Genomic DNA, 17,511 nt, shown 5'->3' on the forward strand with positions numbered 1-17,511 from the left:
TTTACTCTCGTTTTCTCCTGAGGCCAGCCATCTTCTTCATCCTCCCTGGGGGAGATTCTCACTTCTTCTGGGAGTTTGGCAGCCTTTGTACCCTGGTATCAGGGCTGTGACTCAAATGGTACTTCCCCTTGGGGTCACCCGCTTTTCACACTTAGACAAATTCGCTGGCTTCATTCAGCAGTTGGAACCCAGAGCCATTGGCTCTAAACTGGTGGAGGACTTGATGGTAAATGAAAAATATCCGGGCATAGTGGTGCCCACCTGCCTTTAAATCTCAGGAGGTAGAGGCAGCTGGATTTCTAAAATTGAGGCTAGACTGGTCTACACAGTGAGTTCCAAGACAGCCAGAGCTACACAGTGAGACCCTGCCTTGAAACAAACAAAGCAATAAAAACCAAAAGCAAAGAGATCCCATGATTCTATTGTAGCAGCCCGGAACCTTATAGAGTGCCCAGTCTGGGTCCAGTCTTCTTCCAGGAGAGGAAGTCAAATGGAGTCATAATGCTTTCGGCCTTTCCCCAAGATTGCAAAGGGAGCTGAAGAGCCATCACTAAGTCTGCATCAGTGTCACCAAGAGCATCTTGACACCCTCTCCTGTCATCACAGGCCAGGTACCCCATGTTTCGGATAAAGTCTAGGACGAATCTACCAGGTCTTCATATCCCAATTTAAGAACTTCCTGCCTCTCAAAATGCCGTTCTGCGCTTGCCCGATTCTGTCTGTGGTTGGTACTGTCTGGTGACATGGACTTCCCCAGGGAAAGCTCTGTCCAGCTTTCCAGTTGAAACTCACCAGGGTCTGGGCTCTGTAGAGTCTGGGGACATTGGATAGCTATATCCTCTGAAGATTCAAGTGACTGGGAAGTGAGGAACTGTGGCCTGATAATTCACATGGGAGCTCTTTGGGCTTGGGGCGGTGGCAGAGCTGGGCCCTGAGGAGCAGACTGGGTTACATGGCCAACAGAGGACATCATTCTTGGTGGGCATCCTCGCTTGGACACAGAAGTTGCAGCAGAACTGAAGCCATCTCGGCTAAGGATTTCTGCGTACAGTGGAGCTCATTTTTTGTCAAGGGACATGGAACTCAGGTCCTGGCCTTTTCTGAGTCCCACATTTCTATGCCGTAAACCAGGTCCACAGGGAAAGTGGTCATTACCCAGGATGGCAGTGAAGATTCACATGTGTAAAGCTCACTTAGGAAGAGCATGACACTATGCTGGTCAGAGAGGGGTCAGTGTAAACCATGCTCCAAACCCAAAAGTGTACAAGGGACCCAGCAGTGCCTCAAGCATTCTTATACAGACAATCAGTTTACTGAGGCTTAGGGGAGACACTCATAGATGGCAGATGACATTGGGGAGGGCTTCCTGGAGGCAGTGTCTCGAAGGACAGCTTGTATTAGCCAAGACAGAGCAAGGTGGTGTGCCAGGGAGCAACGGAGGCCTCCAGAGGCTTAGCCACCCCTTTCTCTAAAGGGGAGAAAGAGCGTCTGCTCCCTCCGCCACCTCAGGGGGCAACAGCTCTGCCTGCTGCTCTACGTGTGTCCCTGGAGCTGGTGCAGGGCAGACCCACATCTCTCCCACAGCTTCCGTGGGCTCCTGAACTTCTGACTTCTGTTGCTCAAACTCATGCACGGGTAGAATCCTATGCAAAGCATGCCTAATCTCAGCCAGAGGACTGTTTTCTCATGGAAAGCCTCACTTATACTTAACCGTTTTAAATTGTTCTGGGTACCAATTAGACTTTTAATTTTCCTCTTCCCTCCAGCGGCTGGAGAAACTATGTGGTTGATGTTTAATCAGGATTGAAATTTCCTTCCTTCCTTCCTTCTTCCTTCCTTCCTTCTCTCCATCTTCCGTCTTTCTCCCTCCTTCCTTTCTCTTCTTTTCTTGTCTGTCTGTCTGTCTGTCTGTCTGTCTGTCTGTCTGTCTTTCATTCCAGAGAAGCGAGGGAGTGAGACCATTTTGGAGGTTCCTTCTCAGGGGGAGAGACACCAGGTGGCTCTGAATTTGAGATTATCTGGGATGGGGTTATGGAAGCTGTCTCCAGAGTATCAGTCTAAGTCCCCTCCTTCCTGCTTGCTTTGCTAAGAGCTTCTGTGTCTGGAGAACCCAATGCCGCGTTAAATATATGGATTATCCAAAATTTTTCTGCAGCAATAGGGTGAGTTATTATTGACTCACAGAGCACGACAAAACATCGCTGCATGAATTAGCAAACAGCTGTTTCTAATTTGAGTTTAGCACGGTACACAGAGGAACTTGTTTCTCTGTTCACTCCTTTCATTTATAATGAATTTTAATCACCGCTACAGGTGAGAAAAATGTAGAAACAAGCTTGTATCTTGTGGAAGAAACAAAGGAGAGACAGATGCTAACAGATTTCCAGTCTGTGATAAAAGGGATGTTTTGGTACACTTTACATGTAATTAGAGCGCAGCTGTCTACAGTCCCAGGTCCATGAACGTGGCCGAATGTGGGCTCTGCCGATCTCCGAAGGGAGCGAAAGAAAACAGTGATTCAAGCTGAAAGCATGCTGCTTTTTCTCTAGTCAGCAGGGCGCCCTGTGAACGACTTCTTAAAGCTCATGGAGATGACTTAACAGGGTGCTGGCTCCTTGTGCAAGCAAGCAGAGCAGTGCTGGTTTGCAAGAACCCCTGGACTCTCCGTGCCCAGTCTCTGGAGAGCCACCTCCCTTGCTGGCAGGATGGATTGAGACCCTCCTCTTTAACAAGTTTGATTAAGGCCAGCTCTAGACTGAGGCGACAAGCATTGTTGTTTTTTTCCTTGTCTATTTAATTTCTGCAGTGCAATGAAAGTGAGATTGTGTTCACAGTATCAGTACTGAGTAAAGTTGACTAAAGATTGGTACAGCCTGAAGACTGTGTGTTCTGCCAGGTCGGAGGTTTCAAGGGAAAGATACTGCTGGCTCCTGCCTTACTCTATGAGTCTGGGGGTCTTGGGAATGGCAGCTCCCATGTTGCCATGCAGGGTGGATGGAGGACAAGCCATTGCAGGACCTTGACTTTGACATCAGTCGTGAGTATATTGGGCTGGGTGGTCTCAAAAGTCCCTTTCGGATGGTGTCCTGGGGTTGCAAAGTCAGGGCTACGTCTCACCTTCATACCGGTCATTTCTATTGCCTTGAACATTAGCATCTGCAGGTCCTTGTGGTCCTCAGCTCAGTTCCTCTTTGCTAGCTGGCCACCATGGCTCAGGGAAATAATTTCCCTCACTGTCTCTCAGGCATTGAACCTGCTAAAGCTTTCTTTCCTCTCTATACGTGGCCATTGTCTGGTGAATTGGGAGCCCATCAACAATGGTTCTTGCAACCCTTACAGAGCACTGATCATGGGAAACATTTCACTCACACTCAGTTTATTTGTAGAATAACTGTTGTCAAGGCCATTAGTGCCCCATTGTACAGGGGAGAAAACTGAGTTCTACCTGTAGAACTATGTCAGGGTAATGAACTTGAATAGGGTCGTATGAATGGGATCTGTGGATCCAGTGTGGGGTCAGCACCGTTGCTGGTTGGTCATCTGTTGGGAATGCAAATGCTTTCTGGGTCTAGGCCGCAGGGACCAAAGTGGGGAACTTCCAGAGTATGGGTGTGGCAGGAAGCAAGTGTCCTTGGTCAGAAGGGAAGCAATGGCTCCTCTATGGCACGGGTCTGCCTCTAGGGTTTTCCAGCCTCCTCCAGGGATGGCCAGGAGTGAAGGTAGACTTTTGAAAAATCATTCAGAAGTGATGATTTGTAAATGCATCTCTTCCCCAAGTGCCTGATAACTGCATGGCTTGCAGAACGCCTGGTGGGAGGAGCAGTGGTGACCTGTGGCCTTACTGCTCAGGACGCCATTTCTACTGCTTCAGCTGTCCAAAAGCCACATCGGCCCTCCGGTTCCTCTCTTAATTCCTTCACCCATGACCTCCTATGAGTGGGAAGGGGGACAGTTGCTGGATGGGAAACTGGCTTTTCTCCTGGGACACTGAGAAGCTTGACAGCCATTGAGCTCATTACAGGGTGCCTGCAGAAGCAAATGCACCACCAACAGATGGTGTCGCCTAGACGGTGTTGCTGTCACTCCAGGGGCACGTTTCAGATTGGCAAAAGATGCCTAAGCTACCCGGGGCCTCCTTTTCTTTCTTTTATCTTATGCATATGATTGTTTTGCATATATATACACATATATATGTGTGTATATATATGTGTGTATGTATATACATATATAATATATATGTATGTATGTATATATGTATGTATGGTATCCAAGGAGGCCAGAAGAGGGTGTGGGATCCCCCGGAACTGGAGTTACAGATGGTTGTGAGCCACCATGTGGCTACTGGAAACCAAACCCAGGTTCTTTGCCAGAGCAGCAAGTGCTCTAACCACTGAGCCATCTCTCTGCCCTCCTTTGTCATTTTCCTTTGCCTCCGAAACGCAACCACATGAGCTATTCTGTAAGGCAGTGCTTTTGTTCTCCCATCCTACAGAGTGTCAGAGAGGTGCAGTAGCTTGCCCAGGGTCACACAGCTGATGAGCTGTGGTATTTCTCAGCCCAGGGCAATCCTGTGTTAGCCCCAGAGCTCTGCTGTCCTCCTACAGTTGTCTTTGTTTCTTTATTTTATTCTTTGAGACAGGTCTTGGTGTGTAGTCCTGGCTGTCCTAAACTTCCAATATAGACCAGACTGACCTTGAACTCACAGAGTTCCACCTCTGTCTCCTGAGCGCCGGAATTAAATGTGTTTTCTTTAAGTCTGGCTCTTTGGAAGGCGTATTAAGGCCTTTGATGACAGCTATTTGCTGTTTCGTGATGTCCTGGCAACCCCAGAGATGGCAGGAAAAGGGAGAGGCTGGCAGTGGCTGTCATTGTGTTGAGGGATTGAGAGATCCCAGCGCTTTGTGCCCAGGTGAGCCTGTGAGGTGAGGCAGAGGTGTGACTCCCATCCTCTGATGAGGAGAGTTCTTTCCCCAGCTTTCAAAGGCTGCTGACCTCTGCTTGCCCATCTCCACCCCAAGAGACTCTCACCCTGAGGTTAGAGAATGGCCCCTGCCTCTCCTTGCTGCAGCCTCATTGGGGACAATGATGACATCATATCCAGAAAGACTCTGAACTCCCCGGGGGAAAGGATGGGCGAGTTATAGTTGCAGCAATCCTAGCTGAAAACATAGTTCTTCTAACTCACGATTTCAAGGAGGGGGGCAGGTTGGGCACGGGAGCCTTGTGGGTTGCTTAGATGACCTCATAGCTACTTGCAACCCTTTCCTGGTCTTGGGCATCCTGTGAACAGGTCTTCTCTCCTTTGAATATACCCCAGTCTATGGATTTATGGAAAATGAAATCATAATGTCTAACATGGGAGGGATCTTTTCTTTTCCATCCTTGTTGTTTCTTTCTCTTCCTTTTGGAATATTTTTAAAAGTCAGCCGAAAGTTGTTTTAGAATGTCAACAGATAATAGCAAATGAAGAGCTTGGGTAGCTCCCACTGTAGAAACCCAAGGATGCTAGGTACCTTCTGTACCCAAGAAACTTTGGAATATAGAGCAGGCTCAACAAAATGTCCTGAATGGAAAATACACCCAGAGTGGGAGGGAGCACAGAGCGGAGGTACCTACTACTGGACTCTCCTGCAGACTTTAACAACTGATCGTACAGTAAGAGCTGTCGAGGCTTTTAGAGATGTGTTTATCTGGGTCTGTCTTTTAAGAGAGCAAAGGAAACAGCAAGAGAGGGAATCCTTGCATAGAAGGTGCCAGGTCTGAGCCCGTCCAGTAGTGATCTCATCTTTGATAGCTCATGGCTCCACCCTCTGGCCTTGAGCTTCCACCCTGTGAGTCGTTCGTCCATCCACAAAAGGTAGCACATGCCTTCAGCTGAGCAGTTCTACTCTCTTGGTTCCCACTTGTAGGACCTTGGGCGTGTGATGGGCGCCTTTCATCTTGCACTCTCTCCCTCCTTGTTGGGCTAACCTGGCAGTGTTTCTGCTGGTATAAACCTTGTGGCTATCCTGTGTATTTCATGGGGAATTGCTCATTTAGACAAGAGGCTTCTTCAGAAGCAGTTTCTAGAGAATTCTGTCTCTGCCTTCGGGGGTGGGGGGTTCTGTTGCGATGGCTCGAGGACAGTGCTCCTAAATCTCTCAGACACTGTTTTGTTCGGTGGAGAATCTGAGAGGTTCCGTGTGAGTCAACACTGACCTCGCAATTGTCCTGAGATAGTAGCAGAATGCACAACCACATCCTGGGCAGCCCTCTGGAGGATCACTCTCCTAAAATAAAGGTCACATGGGCCTTTCGAAACAAGGGAATTTCCCAAGGATGCTTCGGGTTCCTTTTGAACAGTTCCGCCTTCTTTTTCCTTTCTTACTGTAAGCTGCCAGAAGAAACCAGGAGACAGCTTCAACATTCTGCTCCGAAATCTAGATAAATGCCCCGTGTTTTCCCATTGTAGGCTCTTCCTCCCAGACAGAGGTGGGGCACTCTCCTGTCTCTGCATCGCTGGCATCATTCTCCTTCAGTTTCTGAGAGCACAGTGCCGTATCTAGAAGAACCTCTAGTCTCCCAGCCCCTGGCTCATGCACGGTTATGTTTTTGGTCAGAGGTGATTTTGGTTTCCAGGAAAACACTATTTTCTTCTTCCCAAGTCTGAATTAGGGGTCATCAATCCTAGTATTTCAGTTAGCCTGCATAAGGCTATCTGCCCATTCATAAAGATTTTTTTTAAGCTCATGGTCACTTTCCTACCACCATGTGTTTGTTCTGGGGGCACCCCATGGCTAACACCCAGAGCTGTACTATTTCTTACTGCCGCTGTAATAAATCCTCATATACATCTGTAGCTTAACTGTTTCTTCTTGCCACTGTAACAAATTCTCATATACACTGTAGCTTAACTATTTCTTCTTGCCACTGTAACAAATCCTCATATACACTGTAACTTAAAACAATGCAAAGTCACCTATGGTTCTGGTGGTCAGGAGTCTGATAGACAGGAAGGGTAAAGGTCAAGGTGATGGCAGAGAACTGTTTCCATTCGTAGAGTCACCACATTCATCACTCGTAGGTCTTCAACCCCAGTGACAGTGGATCGGCTGTTCTCATACTATGTCTGGGTGCCCGTCTGTATCCCCTTTTCACATTCAAAGACCTAGCGACTCCAGATAATTCTCTCCCAGATAATTCAGGATCATCTGTTTCTTAAGGTCAACTAGTCAGTCCCCCAGGTCACATATGCTGTGAAAGGGGTTAAGATATGGATAGTTTTGGGCATTTGCTTTTGCCTAACACCATGTCCGAGATTGGTTCTCTTCAGGTTCTGTAGTTAGCCTGATTTGCTGCCTTCGTGGGTGTTTGGCAGCAGCCCCTAGTCTAGTGTGTTTCACCCACCACCACCAACGTTACCCAGGGTCGGGCTGTGCCTTAGATGGTTCCACTCTGCCTGCGATGTCATAGTGGCTTCCTTCAGATTTAACACAACTATGGTCACCATGAAGTGGAGCAAAAATGACACACAGGAGACCTTGACTTGAGTCATGGTGAAGAAATAGAACAAGATAGGAGATGTTAGGTCCATGGGAACGGAGCGGTTAGCATTTCTTCTTGGAGTGTGGGATACCACAGGGCCCTTCCTGGAGAGGCCAATCTCTATTCCCACTCTAACTGTACACAACCTTAGAAAAAAAATCAACTGTCACCATCTGAAAGTGGCCCAATGCACTCATTTACATGCCAGCTTGGACTTGATGATGTCTTTCTTTGGTCCTGACAAATGTTTTTTTGAGTTTACCCAGGAAAGCCACCAAACACCTAGGGTTGTGTGCTGAGAGCTTTAGGCTTTGGGGGAATTTGTATTGCTGATTATTGGAAGTAGTTCTGGAAAAGGGTCCAAGCTGGCCCACTCCACCCATGGTACAGGGGTGTTGTTGGTTCAGGAAGGCATGGTGACTTCTTTAAAACCAGCCAGCATCAGCTACTCCCACTTCTGAGAACCAGGGCCAGCGACTCCCAGGTTCCTGTGCTCTCATTGCCTAGAAGGACGGCAGAAACACGCCCAGATGCCCCACACTGTGCTGCTTCCTTTTGTGTATTTCTGTCCTGACTGCCTCTGAGGGAAGCAGCTTGTGTGTGCCTTACAGTGCATGCATGCAGGTCTTGCTTGCTTTGGGAAGTGTGGACAGCTGTGCTCTCCTGAGCACCCAGGTAGCTTTGCGTGTGCTTAGGGCAGGCCTCCCGTCAGCTGAGTTCGGAGCTGACCTGGCTGGGACCTCAGTGCAACCGCACAGGATTTTCCATGTCCTTTTGGCTTTGCACTGACAGCAGGATTTGGGGGACCCTGCCTTATAGTTCTCCGAGGAGGAACCTGGGGAGACTTCAGTGTCCTGAGACCATTCCATTCCCATGCTCCTCTGTCTGTCTCCAATTGACTTCATTTTTTTAATCACATGAATGGAACTTCTCAGCCTAGTAATGTCCGGAGACCCAGAACTTTCTGGGTCTCAGCTATACTCCTCTTGTTTCTGAAGCATGGATCCCCCTAAATTTGTGTTCAGGGCTATCTCTTTATCTCGGTGATAGTGGGTCACTTTCCCCTTCTCCAGCAGGATAGTTACTTTTGGCTTACTCTTGTGGGTCCTACTGCTAGCCACCCTCCCTCCTGGGTCCTAGCAACCTCTGTAGCAGTTCCCTGATGTTCTCTGATGGGAGGAGCTATGAACCTTGTCCCTTGCCTTCTTGGGTGGCTGTTCCATGCCACCTGCCAGTGTCAGGTACATTTGTTGCAGCCTTGGCCTGTTGCACTTGCTTTGGTCACATCCTGCCTGGGATCCACCTTCTTGTATATTCAAAAGCCCAGTTAGTATTTTGTTTTTGTACTTGATTGAATTTTCATCAAAATTTGTGCGTGTGTGTGTGTGTGTGGGTGTGTGTGTGTTTGTGTGTGTGTATGTTTGTGTGTGTGTATGTTTGTGTGTGTGTATGTTTGTGTGTATGTTTGTGTGTGTGTGTGTGTGTGTGTGTGTGTGTGTGTGTGTGTGTTTCCTCCAGCAGACAGCAGAAGTCTCCTAGAAACCATTCCCTTCCAGGCCTCTGCTTGATTAGTCATTTTAAAATGAACTTAATCTCCATCTTAAAAGTAATTTCTCTCCTCATTTCATTTCGCTTCTTTGTCTGTGCTTATTCTGAAGGAGGGACCAGTGTAAGGGCTGGCATTTGTCACTGTGTCTCCGGTCTCAGCATTGTGGATGAAGCCACCAATTGAGTGGATTAGGTTGGTTTGTTTCCTGGTTCTCCCGCCTGGCAGCCGGGTTGCACTGGGCAAGTCAGCCTTTCTGTGCCTTGTTTTCTCCTTCTGTGAATAGGACTAATGCACGTAGCACACATCTGAACCGTTGAAGACTAAATTAACGCAGGGAACGTCCTAGAAGAATGCTTGCTTGGTATCCAGAAAACCCTCATTTGTAGATGTTTAGATAGCTGGGCTGTTGGGCCTTTCCTTGAACCTGTTGTTGCCGAACCCCGGAATGTTCGCATGGAAAGGAACCTTGAGAAACCCTTCACCCTTCCCACACTCCTCCCTTCCCTTTCTGCACTCCAGCGAGGTGATGGGTGGTCATGCTGCTTGTGGCTAGTTAGGCTTGCTCATGAGTGGTCACACTTGGGCTTGGAAAATGCTAACAGTGTTTGAGGCAGGGGGTTTCCTACTGTGAGGAGCTAGAGTCTCCCTTTCCCCTGCCGATGTCCCTGTGAACCCACTGGAGCCTTGTTCCCTGCTCATCTCTCTAGTTTTCTTCTGGTACTCTTGGCTAGATGCCCCCAGTGCAAAATGTACTTGGAGCAGGTGGGAGGAGAGCCTCTGGGGCCAAGTTGATTTTTGAATAACAGGCTTTAAGGAGGGCGGCCAGTTTGGGACTTCATATGTCAACATGCCCCTTTTCCTTGATTGAGCCTTTTCACTTTAAAGAGCTTTATTTTCATTTAAATTCAGATGATTACAGTCTCAGCAGTTGCTTGGTTTGTTGATGGAGAATAATACACTTCCCTTTAGTTTTGAAACTTGTTTGCCGAAAATAAAGCCAAGCAGCCAGCCCCACAATGAACTTTCAGTACCTTGGCACAACCGGGCAGGTTGCGATTCCCTTTGTGGAGGTGGGGAATGGCTTATGTTAGCCTAGGAGGGGACACTGCGAGATTAAGAGATCCAGGGACCGACCTTGTGAAGCAAGGTTGTGTGGTGAATGGGTTGTTCTCACTTCTGAGCCCCCAGGGTCTCCACCTCAAACATGGGATGCTCCTGGAGACCGACAGACATGGACGTTGCGGCGACCGGAAGACTCATTGAAATAACAGACATGTATAGTGCTGGCATATGGGACATGAATGATAAATGCAGTTGCTAAAATTAGTGCTGGTGCTACTAATTAGAATTAATTATTATTATTGGCCAAATACTGCTTTTGTTTACCAGCTCTATAGAAGTATAATTTGCACTCTGAACGCTCGCTTATTTTAGTATACAGTTCAGCACCTCTGTAGGTAGCCCACAGAACCCCGTGGTCCTTTGTGGCTATGGCTTGCTCAATCAGTGTTCATTTTCTCAGCAGACTTTCCTGGTCCAGGGCATCCGCTTCCCACCCCAGGCAGCCCTGAGTGGACCCTGTCTGTGGATACATGGCAGCAGAACTAAAGTGGGTTTCATATTAACTTCCTCATCTGCCTCTCACAGTGGTTCTTCCTTTCTAGAGATACTTAGTGAGTCTCGGAAGTTGGGAAGATCACCCATGGCATGGTTGAGTTGGGGGGAGCTTGAAAGGCCAGCGTCGTCAGTTGGCCTGAAGGCTTTAGGAGCCAAGGATTTTAGTAAAAACGCAAGTTCAGGCTCGTCCCAGGGGCATAGCAACTTCCTGGTTTTACCTTCCTGGTTGTTCATTTTCTCCATCCCTTGGCCATTTAGGGGGTTTCTCTCGGCATTGGTGGCCTCTCCCTGAAATTCGTACCCTGAATGATTCCTGCCTACCTCTAGAGGGAGGACTGGAAGGAGAGCGTGCCGTATGCTGTGGTGGCTTTGCACGTGTCTCCTCTCCTTCCTTACCTGTGACAATGTAGGCTCAGTTGCCTGCCACCAAAGGAAGCCAGCCTGGGAAAGGGAAGGGTCCTGGCGTTAGCCCGTCAGTGGCGTTTCATATTTTGTCAGGATTCTGTTTCGTGGATTCACTTCAGTTTCTCCACATGTAGAGTGGAAGTGCCCTGGCTCTCACCTCCCCAGAGATGATGAGGATGCACTTCGTAGGGGCCGGGCACACAGGAGTTTGAGCATTTCTGAATATTTGTGGTAGTTTGTGGTAGTCTGAGCTACGATGTCAAAATAACCTAAAGTTAGTTGAGCCTGGCCAGGGGGCAGAGACCAAGCAAGTCCTAACTCCATCCACCTCTTCCCCTGGGTCCCTTTGTCTGTGCCCCTTAGAGCCCAGCTGGCAAGGGCTGGGAATTAATAGGCAAGGGATAAGGCACCTCCCACTGTGCCTAATCTAGGAAGCTGGTAGCGGCTGCGTCCTTCCCGGCCAAAGGGCCTGTAATGTGAGGCCCCCAGGAGAGAAGGTGCCCTCACTCCAGGAGGGCGTTCCTAGGGGTGCTGGGCTTTAGAGCTGAGGAGGCTGCGGGAAGACACAGAGCAGGAGCCTTGGAGAGCATTCTCCATCACGCGGAGCTGGACCTGTGGTGCCAGGTGGGGTAACTCTTTAAGCTTTGGAGGTAGGAGTTAGGGGGTGACACTGAGGCCAGCTCTTTTCTTTTAAATAAGCTCGTGGTGGTGGGCAGGAACAGCAGTGGGACTACAGAGAGCCTTCCAGGGCAGCCTTGGGTCTGAAATGGTGAGGGGTGTGTGTGTGTGTGTGTGTGTCTGTCTAGACATAAGTGTGCAGCATTCACAGTGTGAATGCTGTGTGACTCTGGTATGGTATGCAGACACGTAACACAGCAAAGGTGAGTCTGCCTGTGAACTAGTGTCGGGGTGTGCGCATGTGCGATTGTGTGTTTTGGGAGCTATGTGTAAGGTATGGTGAGGACGCGAGCTTACATAGGTGAGTAGGGGTGTGAGCGTTGTGTAAAATGTGTAGGTATGTATGTGATTACATGAGCATATGCTGGGTGTATGGCTCTCTGTCCTTTTCCCGTGCATCGGGAAGAACTTGTGTGAGTTTTTTTCCTGAGGACTCAGCTGGCTGGCTAGAGACTGGCAGTGTGGCCAGGGGCCCGGTCTCTTTCCTTGGGGTCACAAGACAAGGTCAGTGCAGCCGAATCTGGGCTTTTGTTTGTCTCTCCCCTGCCCGCAGCAGCCTGCGGTCTGTTTCATTCATTATTAAGTTTTAAATCCACTCGATGAGAAACTTGAGCCTCCGAACGCCTTCCTGCTCGCGCCAGCTCTGTCCAGCCCCTGCTGTGTTTTGCGAACTTCCCTGGCTTTATTTGCTGCGTCCTCTGTACTTTTGTTTTCTCAGAAATGGCCAGCTCTGAGGTTTGTTTAGCTCCCCTCAGAGGTTAGAAGGGCCAGAGAAGTCCCTCTTGCTCTGGAGAGCATGGAGTCCCTTACATGGAGAGCGACTGCTAGTCCTGGGCTCTGGCTTTTGGTGACCCAGTCCATCCTATGGCTACCACCTGGGCTCCTGGGAGAGTAGGATAAAGCCAGGGCTGGAAACAAAGAGGATAAGTCCTTGGGGATGCTGGCTGGGTACCTCAGGTCTTCCTTTCTGCCCTCAGCTTGTTTCATTTGCATACTGGAGTCTGATGTTTGGAGCCCTGCAATTTTATACCCCTTGTGTATTGTCTATTACCAGAAATAGCAGTTTCCAACTTCATCAGTCCCCATCCATGAATATGGTGGGGCTGTTAAAATAAAGGGTATTTTCTGTTGCTAAGTTTTCCCTGTGCCCAAAGGACCAATAGGATTCCCCTTAAGGCTGGTGGGGGCTAGGGAATGGGGGTTAGGGCCTGAGGGTTGATGGAAGTTGACTCCCAGATGAGGTTGGAGTTAGGGGACTTGGATTCCTTTTGGCCTGTGGGACGGATGGTCCGTGTGGTCATTTCCGGTGACTTTGTACAGGCTGCCCCTCCTCCGCCACCAGGGAAGCGGCAGGTGTCACTGCGGAAAAAGACACTTCCCCCGGGTGTTCTGCCACCCCTCTGCCGTGTGTCCTCTGTGGGTGGGAAGGTCTGTGTGTCCATCTACTTCCGGCCCCATCATCACTCCTCCCCTGCAGCAGTTGGCCAGCTGCACAGCCTCAGCCGAGAAAGCTGTCGAGAATCTGTCCTTGCTTCCCAGCGGCCCTGGTAATTACCTCTAATCCCTCCTCTGCCTTCCCCTGCAGATGGTGATGACGACCCACAGCTCTCCTGGGTGGCTTCATCTCCCTCCAGCAAGGATGTTGCGTCACCCACGCAGATGATCGGCGATGGTTGTGACCTTGGCCTCGGCGAGGAGGAAGGCGGCACCGGCCTGCCGTACCCTTGCCAGTTCTGCGACAAGTCCTTCATCCGCCTGAGCTACTTGAAGAGGCATGAACAGATCCACAGCGACAAGCTGCCGTTCAAGTGCACCTTCTGCAGCCGCCTCTTCAAACACAAGAGGAGCCGGGACCGGCACATCAAGCTGCACACAGGCGACAAGAAGTACCACTGCCACGAGTGCGAGGCGGCTTTCTCCCGCAGCGACCACCTCAAGATCCACCTGAAGACCCACAGCTCCAGCAAGCCGTTCAAGTGCAGCGTGTGCAAACGCGGGTTCTCCTCCACCAGCTCCCTGCAGAGCCACATGCAGGCCCACAAGAAGAATAAGGAACACCTGGCTAAGTCAGAGAAGGAAGCCAAGAAGGACGACTTCATGTGTGACTACTGCGAGGACACCTTTAGCCAGACAGAAGAGCTGGAGAAGCATGTGCTTACCCTCCACCCGCAGCTCTCAGAGAAGGCGGACCTCCAGTGTATCCACTGCCCCGAGGTCTTTGTCGACGAGAGCACGCTGCTGGCCCACATCCACCAAGCTCACGCCAACCAGAAACACAAGTGCCCCATGTGCCCTGAGCAGTTCTCCTCCGTGGAGGGTGTGTACTGCCACCTGGACAGCCACCGGCAGCCTGATTCCAGCAATCACAGTGTCAGCCCCGACCCCGTGCTGGGCAGTGTGGCTTCCATGAGCAGTGCTACACCTGACTCGAGCGCCTCTGTGGAGCGCGGGTCCACGCCAGACTCCACCTTGAAGCCGCTGAGGGGGCAGAAGAAGATGCGGGATGACGGGCAGAGCTGGTCCAAGGTTGTCTACAGCTGCCCCTACTGTTCTAAGCGGGACTTTACCAGCCTGGCTGTGCTAGAGATTCATCTGAAGACCATTCACGCGGACAAACCTCAGCAGAGTCACACGTGTCAGATTTGCCTGGACTCCATGCCCACGCTCTACAACCTCAACGAGCATGTGCGCAAGCTGCACAAGAGCCACGCTTACCCCGTCATGCAATTCGGCAACATCTCCGCCTTCCACTGCAACTACTGCCCCGAGATGTTCGCGGACATCAACAGCCTGCAGGAGCACATCCGAGTCTCGCACTGTGGCCCCAATGCCAACCCCCCCGACGGGAACAATGCTTTCTTCTGTAACCAGTGTTCTATGGGCTTTCTCACTGAATCCTCCCTCACAGAGCACATCCAACAGGCACACTGCAGTGTGGGGAGCACCAAGCTGGAGTCTCCCGTTATCCAGCCCACACAGTCCTTCATGGAGGTCTACTCCTGCCCTTACTGTACCAACTCCCCTATCTTTGGCTCCATCCTGAAGCTCACTAAGCACATCAAAGAGAACCACAAGAACATCCCGTTGGCACACAGCAAGAAGTCCAAGGCGGAGCAGAGTCCGGTCTCCTCTGACGTCGAGGTGTCTTCCCCGAAACGACAGCGCCTCTCGGGGAGTGCCAACTCCATCTCTAACGGCGAGTACCCCTGCAATCAGTGCGACCTCAAGTTCTCCAACTTCGAGAGCTTCCAGACCCACTTGAAGCTGCACCTGGAGCTGCTGCTCCGGAAGCAGGCCTGCCCCCAGTGCAAAGAGGACTTCGACTCTCAGGAGTCCCTCCTGCAGCATCTGACCGTGCACTACATGACCACGTCCACCCACTACGTCTGCGAGAGCTGTGACAAGCAGTTCTCCTCAGTGGACGACCTGCAGAAGCACCTGCTGGACATGCACACCTTTGTGCTATACCACTGCACCCTGTGTCAGGAGGTCTTCGACTCTAAGGTGTCCATCCAGGTGCACCTGGCCGTGAAGCACAGCAACGAGAAGAAGATGTACCGTTGCACCGCCTGCAACTGGGACTTCCGCAAGGAGGCTGACCTGCAGGTGCACGTCAAGCACAGTCACCTCGGCAACCCGGCCAAGGCCCACAAGTGCATCTTCTGTGGTGAGACCTTCAGCACCGAGGTGGAGCTCCAGTGCCACATCACCACGCACAGCAAGAAGTACAATTGCAGGTTCTGCAGCAAAGCCTTCCACGCCGTCCTCCTGCTGGAGAAGCACCTTCGGGAGAAGCATTGTGTGTTTGACCCAGCTGCAGAGAATGGCACGGCCAACGGGGTGCCCCCCACCTCCACCAAGAAGGCAGAGCCCGCCGACCTGCAGGGCATGCTGCTCAAGAACCCTGAGGCACCGAACAGCCACGAGGCCAGTGAGGACGATGTGGATGCATCAGAGCCCATGTACGGCTGTGACATCTGTGGTGCAGCCTACACCATGGAGGTGCTGCTGCAGAACCACCGACTCCGGGATCATAACATCCGGCCCGGAGAGGACGATGGCTCACGCAAGAAGGCAGAGTTCATAAAGGGCAGCCACAAGTGTAACGTGTGCTCTCGGACTTTCTTCTCGGAGAACGGGCTCCGGGAACACCTGCAGACGCACCGGGGCCCTGCCAAGCACTACATGTGTCCCATCTGTGGCGAGCGCTTCCCCTCGCTGCTGACGCTCACTGAGCACAAGGTGACCCACAGCAAGAGTCTGGACACAGGCACCTGTCGCATCTGCAAAATGCCCCTGCAGAGTGAGGAGGAGTTTATCGAGCACTGCCAGATGCACCCCGACTTGCGGAACTCCCTCACTGGTTTCCGCTGTGTGGTCTGTATGCAGACTGTCACCTCAACCCTGGAGCTCAAGATCCATGGCACCTTTCACATGCAGAAGCTGGCTGGCAGCTCAGCTGCTTCCTCCCCCAATGGCCAGGGGCTGCAGAAGCTCTACAAGTGCGCCCTGTGCCTCAAAGAGTTCCGTAGCAAGCAGGACCTGGTCAGGCTTGACGTCAATGGGCTGCCCTATGGCCTATGTGCCGGCTGCATGGCCCGTAGTGCCAATGGACAGGTGGGTGGCCTGGCCCCACCCGAACCTGCCGACCGGCCCTGCGCTGGCCTCCGCTGCCCTGAATGTAACGTGAAGTTTGAGAGTGCTGAGGACCTGGAGAGCCACATGCAGGTGGACCACCGTGATCTTACCCCAGAGACCAGTGGGCCCCGGAAAGGTGCCCAGACGTCACCAGTGCCCCGGGTAAGTGCAGCCTGACAATCATTCCCGACCTGTCCTTCTTGGGGTACTCATATAAATGACACTCCTGCATGTGTACTCCCTGGGGGTTTGTCTTAGAGCAACTCAGAGAGGCAGCATTGCCCAGCTGAGTTAGGCACATGCTCTCTGACCCGTTCGCCTTCAGTTTGAGCCTCTGCATCACCGTTTCCTTCAGGCTCTCTGTGGCTTGTATACATTTCGTTTGTCTCTCTGGGCCCGGTTTGTCAAGAGCTCAGCTGTGCTATGGAAATAATGACCATCCCAACTTCCTAACGTTGTTGTGAGAGGCCAGTGATGTGCAGAAAGAGGAGTGCCCCCAGCACAGTGGTTCATACCCAGTCGGCGTTCCTTGTGTTGTAACTGGCATCTGCCGCTTACCTGGAGTGAACTGACCACCGTGCTTAGTGTACATCCTTGAGTGAGTCGCCTCACCGTTCTGGATTCTCCATCTTAGATTCTCATAGCACTAGGAAGTGATAACAGATATACCTGACGCTTAGACCCAGGCATTGGTTGGGGTTGTATTTGCTTGCCACAACCTCTGCTGACAACGTATCATGGGTAGCATCATGAGAACTGGTACAGTTAGGGTATGGGAAAGACCCTTGGTATGTATGCTTTGATTCAATCCTTACCAATCGTTTGATGCAGCCATCCAATTTGTCTGAAGCACCCCTTCTATTTGGAGGTGCCCAAGCACCAGAAGTAGACCCCACCTTTTGAGACTTACATACCCAGGAGAGCCACAGGCTCATAACATGTTGCTGTGATTGGGGCAGAGGAAGCGTGGGCTACTGCTGAACTTACGAAGGCCTTTAAGTTGAGGAGCACCGGAAGTGGTCTCATCCTGCGTGGTCTTGGGTGTGAGGGCCAGCGATTCCCACCACATCTATGTTGTGTTTCCAGATAGAGGACATATC

At 51.0% G+C, this 17,511-nt stretch overlaps 1 protein-coding gene across 8 annotated transcripts in view; it reads left to right on the top strand.

Annotated features, from left to right (window-relative positions):
* Window positions 1-17,511, top strand: part of Zfp423 (zinc finger protein 423) — a 298,627-nt gene that overhangs the window by 162,508 nt on the left and 118,608 nt on the right. For all 8 annotated transcript variants that reach the window (XM_063278334.1, NM_001393718.1, XM_063278328.1 and 5 more), the window contains one exon: window positions 13,359-16,573. In XM_063278334.1, the coding sequence (XP_063134404.1) occupies window positions 13,433-16,573 (3,141 nt within the window). In that variant the 5' untranslated portion in view covers window positions 13,359-13,432. The remainder of the gene's footprint in view (window positions 1-13,358; window positions 16,574-17,511) is intronic.

This window comes from Rattus norvegicus, chromosome 19, assembly GCF_036323735.1.
Source record: "Rattus norvegicus strain BN/NHsdMcwi chromosome 19, GRCr8, whole genome shotgun sequence".
In the NCBI taxonomy this organism is placed as follows: Eukaryota; Metazoa; Chordata; class Mammalia; order Rodentia; family Muridae; genus Rattus; species Rattus norvegicus.